At 38.8% G+C, this 10806-nt stretch overlaps 1 protein-coding gene across 1 annotated transcript; it reads right to left on the bottom strand.

Moving 5' to 3' along the window:
* Nucleotides 1-2018: 2018 nt before the first annotated feature.
* uchl1 (ubiquitin carboxyl-terminal esterase L1 (ubiquitin thiolesterase)) lies at nucleotides 2019-9615 on the bottom strand. The gene is made up of 9 exons (XM_044190654.1): nucleotides 9469-9615; nucleotides 9361-9372; nucleotides 8733-8861; nucleotides 7829-7970; nucleotides 7116-7201; nucleotides 6273-6320; nucleotides 5711-5780; nucleotides 5572-5630; nucleotides 2019-3144 (listed from the first exon to the last, which is right to left on the bottom strand). The coding sequence occupies exons 1-9, from the start codon at nucleotides 9499-9501 to the stop codon at nucleotides 3061-3063; spliced, it is 663 nt and encodes a 220-aa protein (XP_044046589.1). The 5' UTR covers nucleotides 9502-9615; the 3' UTR covers nucleotides 2019-3060.
* Between the last annotated feature and the right edge of the window lie 1191 nt (nucleotides 9616-10806).

Genomic DNA, 10806 nt, shown 5'->3' with positions numbered 1-10806 from the left:
ATTTATCATAGTGCTACATGGTCAAGTAACTTCTCCCTCAAGCAGAGCCATAGGAAGGATGTTTAGAAATACTGAGGTCAGGAGCCCTCTACCCAGAACATTTAGACCAAAAAGTCTGAGGTATTGGATTTTTTAACATTTTATTTGTTCAGTTAATTTTTCAATTATATTGTCTGTGAATTTTATTTCCCCTACATTAAGGCCTGGATGCCGTTTAAAGCCTTCTCCACAGGGCTGGATTACAGGCAAAGCAGACAACTGCTCTGGGGCCCTCAGACCCTCAAGGGCCCCAAAAGCCCCCAGGGCAGGTTCACTGTTTTTGTTCATTTGATTAATTGCAATTTAGTTTAGGAATATGCACCACCATAGCAAGACATAAACAGCTTCTTTTTTTTTTTTACTGTACTTTTACTGTGTTGTGAAGGCACCCTGTGTCAAAATGAATTATTTAATTATTTCAGTTGATATTGTGCTTAAATGGTGCATATTCCTAATATAAATATAGTTGTGTTTAATCAAATCACCACCAACAAACTGACAACCTGGGAAAAATATAATGATATAATGTGTGCTCTGTACCTGATGGGTACTTAAAGGCAACACATATTATTTCTCTGGTGTATTAATTTATACATTTCTTGGCCTTAAAGCTGTCAAATTTAAAATGCAGAGTGGAATCAGCCTATAAAATATCTACAAAGTGCAAGTTTTTCATTGTATAACGTTAACTCACCCCCAGGATGCAAAACTCCCCAAAATGACCTCACGGTCCTCAATAATAGCTACAGCCCTGCCTGCGAAAAATAACACGTATGCCCCATTTTGAGCTTCTTCGTCATTACGTGCAAGTTACAATCAATAAAATCAATAGCCCATAAACTCTTACAAACTGCATTTCATACCCTGACCAAAGAATGGCTCGGCAGTCATCTGTAATGTTATAAGTAATCAGTGCTGCTGATAACAGTTGCGTACACAGTGTGGTTATTGACTCCTGCCCTTTAGCATTGGATGCAAATGTGACCTTTTCAAACAGCAGGTCAAACCTTTAGTTTCTGAGCATGTTACCTAGTCACCTGCCCTTGCCAAGCAAAAGACATAGGGGATACTAGTAGTGCGATGTTTCCTCCCACACCCCTTTCTTATCATATAGATGTTGGCCCGTCTGTCTGTTTGGATAAGGACTTTAGTCTACATCCCTGCCTCTGAGAGGATCTGTGCATTCCACTAAGTGTTTCAACGGCAAATACGAGCTTCACAGAGTACTTTTTCACAACCCCTTGTCCTCCATTTAGGTCAGTATACTGTACATCACACCGTGCCTGCTCCTTTGCAGCACAGAGAAAGGTCTTGTGTCGGTATCCACAGTGATGAGTCGAGTGACCAGACAATCAACAACTCTTCAGTCCTCCTCCTGTTTCAGCCCTTTACAGCTGAACTGCAGCCAAGAAAGACCAGTCAGGATGAGCCCCAAGCTGTGAGGGCCTTAGGACATCAACCACTTCATCACCTCGTGTGACAGAAGCATGAATGGGTTGTCGGCTAAAATGTAGACTGGTGACCGGGGGGAAGTCAATAAAAGCTTATAGATTACTGGGTTTTAAAGCAAGAGCTAGAAAAGTTTAGGGCTGCAGCTAACGATCATTATCAATTCATCTGTCAAGTATTTTCTCAATTAACAGTCTATGAAATGTTAAAACTATTGTGAACAATGGCGTCAATTTGCTCGTTTTGTCTGACCAGGTCCAGAACATAAATGTATATGTATAATTCATTTTAGCTTGAAAAACAATTGTCAATTTTTTAAATCGATTGACTAATCAATGAATAACTGCGGCTTTAGAAAAGGTATATAGGCAGTCAAATGACTAGACCACCACATTAGAAGAATAGTATTTTGAGGTATCGTATTAAAAAACAAAAACACTGATACAGTAGCTGTCGCAGATTAGCAGGCGCACAAGCAGGACTCCCATTTTTCCTCTACTTATCAATACAAACACACCAGGAGACACATAGACGTTTAATGGTTGCTTTATTGAATTCCCACAGCTGCATCACCAGTAGAACTACAGCAACAAAGTATTTGGAAAGTGCAGAAAGGTAAACAATTGGTGCACAGCCTACACATACAGTACTATCACCCTGCACGACAACAACCCAACATAGAGTAGCACTTTATTTTCATAGTCCCTATCGTGTTTGGAAGTTTTGTATTTTCTGTTAAATATATTATTAGTGTGCAACTTTGACTACTTGAGCCTTTTTGTATTTTCAACTGAAAAGCACAAACATAATGCAATTGTTCAATTTCTGAAAACAGGTAAAGTAAACAAAGAAAATGACTGTAATCCACCACTATCATTTTGCATTTGAAATTGAGACTTCTCAAAGAAAACCTCCACTTTTCAGAGAAATGTCAGAGTGACACCCAAGAACACCACTCAAGAAGTTGTGTGCGTGCTCCGAACAATGGTTAAATTATTCCTACGGATACATTTGGCCTGTTCTGAGGAATGTCAGATCCTTATAAACTCAACCACACAGCAAGTGAAGGCATTCAGAGAAAACAGGCAAAATGTTTCTCCAAACAAGTCTTCTGCCGTTTCCTTCTCACTCTTCTTTATTGGCACAAAAGGTATTTAAGCATCAGTCTTTTGGGTTTAACACAGACGCACCAATGTACAAAAGTACAAAAAAAAAAAAAAAGTTGCAAAAAAATAAAATAAAAAGACAAATACACACATGCAAACAAGCAGTGGTGAGATCTGAGCTCATGTTTTACAATTTTCACTGCTAAATGAAATCACATGAAAGGGTTGTATCAGTGTTAGCAGAACAAAAAGGTTTTGATGGTGTGTTTGTGTGTACATGTGCTAAAGAATGCTTTGTTCATGAGATGAGTACAGTATGTGGTAACATTATGTGCTTTATAGTGCATAGTGTCTGCAGATGTATGTGTTCACGCAGGTCGTTATGGGTGCCTGCTGATTGTGTTTGCCACGTGAATGCTCCAGGACATTCTGGTTGACAATTTGATTGTGTGTCCTACCGAAATATCTAACTGTGACAAAGAGCGACTGCAGAGAAACGGACCTCGCCTTGCTCTCTTTCCATAAATCCACGGCACACCTTGGCTGCATCCTGGGCATGTATGAAAAGGGAAAACGAAAAAAGGAGATTTGTTTACTCTTGGTTAATTGTGATGTAATTTTACTCATGTTATTAAGTTACTTTTGCTCGAATGTACATAAACTAGCAATACTGCACTTTTCAAATGAAAAACTGAAATTTGCACTTTTTAAAAACTACACTTCTGACTTCTTGAAGTTACTAGCCACGAAGGAAAGACTGTCCTAAAGATGGAGGATTTAAAAACAAAAATATATTTAAGTACATTTTACTGATAATATTTTTTATACTCCTCAGTAGGGCTGGGCAATATCACTAATATATTAATACTGTAATATGAGGCTTGATGTCATGAAATTTAGTTATTGTCATATAGTTTAAAATGTTTCAGATGTTTAAGGATATTTTTTAAAAAATTATCTTATTAGGGCATTCCAGCTTAGTAAAATGAATGCCTCTTGTGATGACCCCTGCTGTGCCATCTCTGTTTTGCTGTGATTCCCCTGCCTCTCCGCAGGTGGATCGTTAGTGTAACCTGGAACACCTGAGGCCCCGGTGTGTTCCCAGGCTATTTAAGCCTGGCCGCAGTGTCTGTCTGCTTTTCTGCTGCTGCTGCTCTCCTCACAGGCATCTGTTTGGTTGGTTTAGTATGCTGTCTCAAGTTTATTCTTATGCCTTACACACACACACACGCGATAGATAGCAGTATTTGGTTAAAGCCATGAATAATTGATTAGAGTTTTATTTTGCCAATATTTCCCACCCATACTTTCCAGTAGAATTGTGAATGCAGGTGTCTCTACTTTCAGTAGTTTTTCTGCCTTTAACTGAGATCCAATAAAATCACCACAACAACCCTCTTGTGGTAGTTTGCCGCAACAATTTAAAAGCCTCCGAGTTGAGCACAGACATGACCTCAATGACTTCTGTAGCACATAAGCAAATTAGGACTAAAAGCACTCTTGGTTTTCCAGTTGTATCAGTCATCTTCATTATGCTTTCCTAGACAACTTACGTTATTTATCTAACATTTAACAAACAGACCTGACGTACATGGCTTGAGGAGTGGCAGTTCAACAGCAAGGTGAAACATAACTGGCATCAAACAAGATTGATTAAATTCCAGCAATCCTTACATTAAGAATAAGGATTACATTAAGAATTTAAGAGTGTGCATTAGTTTAATGTTTATTGATTGATTCAAGATACTCAGGAACAGCCGCTCCCTATTCCAGTTTAATACCATGACTCATCACCGGCCATGTGCAGAAAAAGGAACTTGGCTCACAATTATATTTCAGCAAATCCAGAATTGACATAATGTTGAAGAATGACCATATTCTTCAAGGTTCAATTCTGGGACCAATACTATTCTCCTTATACATGCTTCCCTTGGGTGATGTAATCCGCAGACATGGTATTTCTTTTCATTGCTATGAGGATGACACACAGTTGTACCTCCCTGTCAAGCCCACTGACCTTAGTACGCTGAGTTCTCTGCAGGACTGTCTGTCTGACATAAAAAATTGGATGTCGATAAATTTTCTTCAGCTCAACTCAAAGAAAAATGAAATCCTTGTTATTGGGCCCCAACACATCACTAAACAAATACTGCCATCTACTGGTAACCTGTCACAACGTATCAAGCCTGTTGCAAGAAATCTTGGTGTCCTGTTTGATGGCAATTTATATTTTGAGCAACATATCACTAAGCTTGTCCAATCATGTTTCTATCACCTCAGAAACATTGCAAAAACACGATCTATTTTAAATCTTACTGATACAGAAACTGTTGTACATGCTTTTATCTCCTCACGCCTCGATTATTGTAACAGCCTGTTCACTGGTCTTAATCAAAAAACTTTGACACGACTGCAGACTGTACAGAACTCAGCTGCTAGGCTGTTAACCAGGACCAAGAAGTATGACCACATCACACCTGTTTTAGCCTCTTTACATTGGCTCCCTGTTGGTTTTAGGATTGATTTTAAGATCTTATTGATTAATTTTAAGGCTCTTCATGGCCTGGCTCCAGATTATATTTTAGACCTTGTAATCCCTTATGAACTTTCATGTAGTTTGAGATCTTTGGGCAGGGGTCTCCTGTCTGTTCCTGAGTCTGGGATGAAAACTAAGGGGGACAGAGCTTTTTCTATCAGGGCCCCGAGGCTCTGGAACAACTTGCCCGAAGAAATTAGGTTGTCTGAGTCAGTGTCTTCGTTTAAGTCTCGTCTCAAAACGCATTTTTATCTGAAAGCATATCCTGATCTTACCTGGGCTGGATGTTTTTATTGCTTTTGTGTATTTTATTTCATCATTCACTGTACTTTATTTTATTTAATTTCTCTTGTTGTGAAGCACTTTGTACTTTGTTTTGATAAGTGCACTATAAATTAAAGTTTTATTATTATTATTATTATTATTATTATTATTACGTACCGTTATGAATGACTCATCTTTGGTAGCTCCGTGCTTCACTGGTCCATTCATTTTCCCATCTTAAAAACAGTTAAGATGGTCAGGAATCCACAACATGAAAACACAAACAGGAATCTACAAAATGAGTTGACAATCTTACCAAATTCATAAAGCTGTCCATTTACATTGACAAAGGCAATAAAGTGGAAGTTGACTTTGTCGGCTTCCGGCTGTGAAAGTTGAGATATGAGGAATTAATAAGAGTAAATAAATATTGGGATACAAAAAAGGTTTCAGAAAAGACAAGCACACAGTGACAGCGGGGTTCTATCTGAACGGATCAACCTTCATAACCCTCCTCTCGACCAGGGTTGGACGTGGGTCAGAGGTTGCCCGGCTTTGGTGAACTGGCGACCAGGAACAGAAATTATTTCAATGATACTGATATTTAAACGTTATTTAACCGACTCACCAAGGGGAGGAGGAGTTATTTTTTACTGGTAATTATTTAATGTAATTCTCAGGTTTATCAGTTTAGTGTATGGAAATACACTGCAGATTAGAGTCTCTAACAGTGACAAGGAGTATGACAGTTGTCTCATATGAAGGAGTCCATCGCTGGTCGAAGTGTTGAGTAAACCTGCATCATATGTGCATCTGCTCCCTGAAAGGGGTGTAGGATGCTAGCCATTAGTTGTTGATATTGTGGTTAAGTATCTTACCCTACACTGGCCCTGCATTGCAACCTCATTGTGAGCCTCACGGATTGCCTGGAGAAGACAAATTCAGAACATGTTAGTTAAATAATGCAAAAAACAGATTATACTCATTAAAATAAACATGCAGAGATGTTTCTAATAGATAAACTGCTAATCAAAAAAGTGTATCTTAGAAAAAAAGCAGAAGTTTGATGTTTTTCAGACTTAGTAACACATTCTTAATAGTACATTCTGTAACAATATTCAAGAATTTTTAAAGCAGCTGTCCAAGTGCCATTAAGCGTGCCAAAGATTTTGCAGTGTCTGGCGCCCCCAAGTGGGTAAAACAAAACATGCACTACAAACAAATTCTATAAAGTGTAGGTGTTTGCTTTAGGTTTATCGTAGAAAAGGTTTCAGTCGTAGTCATCTGGACACGGTTTTCAGAATCAAGACGTTTCGGCTCCCATCCGGAAGTCATTCTCAATTGGACAAGATAGAACACTCCTGGACGAATGAGGGACTACACCGGCTTTAGGTTTATCTCAGTTTTTTTTCTTTTTTTAAAAATACATAGTATTTTTTGTTCATTAGTCATTAATTTTGAAGTACAGGTTATTCAACATTTTTACATAGAAGACAGTAACCATATACACAAACAAAAGAAAAAAAAAAGTAAAGGTTTGGTTGTGAAGATGCCTCGTTAACTGCCTCCGATCATTACCTTATAGGCAATAAAATCTCCAAAGATACTTTAGTCTCTGCTGACCAGATTCACAATTTATATAACAGTTAAATCTCCATTCTTTTAAATTCAATTAACAGAAGAACACATAGCAGCTTCGACAGTGTGTATGTTTATCTTACCTGGTTCTTCTCCAGATGTTTGGCACGATCATCAGCAGACATGTTTGCAGTCTCATCTAGAAACTTCTTCAGGACAGAGCCATTATCTGAAAAGACCAAAAGCAGCATCAAGTTAATTAGAAATAAATATGCCATTCATTCACAATAAAATATCCCAAATCACAACCTGCCACCACACCAAATAACTATCATCACTCATCATGGAGTAATTTTAAAAAAACTTTAATTTTTATTTTATTTCGCTGCTCCAGGACCATTCAGCAAATACTTTTGAACATACTGCTTATTTTTAAAGCAATAAACTGAAGAACTAACCCCTGTATGTGTGATTTGATTTTAAACTTAATTCTGGAGAGAAAATTTCATTACGAGTTGTGCCCATGTCAGGTCAGGACATGTGCCCATGTCACTGCAGCCCCTGGATTTTACATCACAAATTTAAAGGGTTTTCTATTTCATTTCCAGGTTTAACGAAGAGTGGTGAAAGTTTGCCGTTTTCCCTTCAACAAAAACTACATTAAAGTAATGTCTGGGTTGTAATTTGAATTATGAAAGCAAGATATCTCGGCTCGTTGAAAAGTAACTGCTGAGTCATTGACACTGACCAACAGCGTTATGCTCGTTCTCCAAATAAATATTTTGTAACATCAGTATTAGTAACTGTATTGTTTCGTTCTTATTATGGTGCCAGTGCTTATTTGATCTGCACTCACCAAATGTTGGTTTGCTTTTGTTGTTAGCCACAGCATGCAGTAGGGCGATGGTGCCACAGGAATTGTGTGCTGTCTGCTTCAGGAAATAAACCTCAGAGCCTCCTGCAACCTTGTCTGCCTGCTGCTTTCTGAAAGACTCATGCTGCCGTACACCCAGACAGACAGACACAGAGCATGGTCATTACCATCTGCCCATGAGAACACAGGGTGCTGCCAGTTATGCCACTTGAAATGTGCACATGGATTAAGGTCACAATTGGAAACTGCATCTATTACTTGTGTCATTTATAAAGCAAAAAAAAATTGTCTAGTTACAGCTTCTGCAATGCAAGGATTTTCTGCTTTTCTCTATTTTATATAATTGTGAATTAAATATTTTTGGGTTTTGAACTGATGATCAGACAAAACAAGGCATTTGAAGACATCATCTTGAACTCTGGGAAACTGTGATGGGCATTTTTTAACAATTTTCTGACATTTTGTAGACCAATTGATAATTAATTGGAATTAAAAAAAATAAAAAATCGTTAATGAAATTAATTGCATAGCCCAAGTATATTTCGGCTGTTGGCCCTCGGGATGTGGTCTGGCTCCCAGGATCACAATACAAGCAAACCCGGCTTGACAGGTTAATTATACTTCATACTTAGGCTTGACAGGTTAATTAGACTTCATACTGAGGGGGGGTAAAAGTGTAAGCATCTGCTGATTCATTTCCTCTCTGCCATCCCAGTCTCACCCTATTCTACGCATCACATAACATTACAGCTCTTGCTCCCTCTCCATCCATGCCCTCCCTGCACCTCAGTGTCACCCCACTCCAGACAGCCTGTATCAATGACTCACCCCACCCTCCACTCCCTCCTTCCCTTCCAGGAAGTAGTCTCCACCACCCAATTGTTACCTGTTGTGTCAGTGGGAAGAGCAGCATCAAGGCACAGCATGTTTTGGGTACGGAGGAGAGTTGCTCCCCCTCCAGCCCCACCACATCAACAAAGCGCCAGCTTTCACCCACGCCTAGCTTGCTCATCATCTGAAACACACAGCCAGGAAAATAAACAAAAACACGACGACTTAAATGGATGTAAAGCACTTGAGGTTTCACAGATATATATACACACACACACACACACACACACACACACACGATCCCTTCTGAGGGTGTTCAAAGATGCTGCGTTGTGTTGGTCCAGTGCGACCACACCCTTTAGCCCAGACACTGGGGGCAGCGCTGGGAATGATGCTGCCGCTAATTAAAATGAGGAGATCAACGCTTCTTCTGTTTGTTGTCGCATCTCCTTTTAACATAAACTTACCAACCACTTTTTTTTTTAACCTAGACAGTTGACAATATCCCTATAACCTTAGTATTGACGCCTTAGTTGTGTCATGGTGGCGTTTTAGTCGTCTTAGTAACGGTTTAACTGCCCTCATAACTAGCTAGCTACTGTAAAATTTACCTGACAGCTGAATCAAACGGTTAACGTTACCAGTATGTCGCCATTCCTCAGCGTCTAACGTTTGCTACTCACCATGTTGAGCATCTGAAACGACATAAACAGAGACCACAGGTGAGTTTGTTGACTGTGAAAATGTTATGGTGTTTAAAAAGATAAGAAAACACGGTTATTTCCCCCCACCTCGGGATTGATCTCCATCGGGGTCCACTCCATTTTTGCAATGTTTCTGCGTGACTCCGCAAGTTTAACGATATCTTGTCACTGTGCGCTCTCCCGGTTTTCTGCTGCTGTCAGTTGAAGTTACAGAGCGTGTACTTTATGCTGCCGGTCATACCACTTACCGGCAGACAGGGGGGTGGGCTCAGATCAAATAACCGGTGGTGTACATATTTAACCGGCCTCATTAGAAATATCACAGTGATTTAAACGCTAGATGTTACTTGCTACACATTTAGCTATGTAGTTACATCCTAGAAAGAGATATAGCCTCTTTTAAAAAATCAGATTTAAGTTCAATCACACACCGCTAAAAGTGAGATCACTGTGCTCAAATCACGTTCTTTCTAGAAAGAAAGTGTGACGTAGTAATCACTCCCTATCAACAATGGTTTGCTTAATGAGTTTAATACTGGACTTTTGAAGTCGCACGTTAAAGATAATGAAAACAATACATGTCCATCTTATTGCCAACTGCAATGCTGTACACTGCATAGATCACATGTTAATCAGTCAGGCCAATAACGTGACTGTTCTGTTTATTATTATTAGTGTACCAGATATTGTTCAGGGAAAGATCTAATTTACCTGACAGCATGTACAACAGCAAATGGACTGAAAGCTTCAGTGAATTTTTGTGTACTTTCTTATGCCCCTAATGTGGCTGCATGTACCCACAGCCTAACTGGAAAAACACCCCAGTGAAATCTAACTGGAAATACATTGGCAACACAGGGTATTAATGTTCTTATGTAACTTCTAACAATATAAAGAAAGTTATGTAATACTTTTGTTCTCATATAAGGCAGTTGCACCTCCAACATGGAGGAAAAACAGGTATTCTAGGATGTTCTGTGATGTATGGTGTGTATGTATAATGTAAGAAGATACAACATGCAAATGTATGTCTATGCAAAAATAAAAATGTGCGAATATTTTGGGCTTTTACCATATAAGACAATTGGATTTGTGGGGTTGTTTTTTGTCTTTTTTAGAATCATAACCAATTGTTCTAGAATAAAGATATGGAGCTAAATAGCATGCAGTAGGCTAACTTAACCGTTTGTTTTATCCTGAGACTGTGTATAAAAGGGGCTTTCACTTCCACAAAGACGATGTCAGTGTTTTTTCTTTGGAGAAAAGTAAAAGGGAGAGATTTTAGGTCTCATCAACTGCTGCATCGGTCAAAGAGAAAAGTAAAGCTTTTTATTACAACTTTTTGTATCTCTGCAGTAATCCCAGTGTTGCCAACTATCTTTAAAACAGTATGTAACTGCCTTTTAGATGTATATATGTATATAT

The sequence above is a fragment of the Siniperca chuatsi genome, linkage group LG3 (assembly GCF_020085105.1).
Source record: "Siniperca chuatsi isolate FFG_IHB_CAS linkage group LG3, ASM2008510v1, whole genome shotgun sequence".
Lineage (NCBI taxonomy): Eukaryota > Metazoa > Chordata > Actinopteri > Centrarchiformes > Sinipercidae > Siniperca > Siniperca chuatsi.
Note: the sequence above shows the minus strand (reverse complement) of the source record. Positions and strands in the feature narration are given on the sequence as shown.

What these genes read in the sequence shown, in the direction of transcription:
- uchl1 (XM_044190654.1), bottom strand. Translation starts at nt 9,501, where the DNA reads ATGGAGTGGACCCCGATGGAGATCAATCCCGAG. An exon ending in CAAAAGCAAACCAACATTTG is followed by an intron (nt 7,202 to 7,828) that starts GTGAGTGCAGAT and finishes TGGTCTTTTCAG; the next exon opens with ATAATGGCTCTGTCCTGAAG. An exon ending in AACATCTGGAGAAGAACCAG is followed by an intron (nt 6,321 to 7,115) that starts GTAAGATAAACA and finishes TGTCTTCTCCAG; the next exon opens with GCAATCCGTGAGGCTCACAA.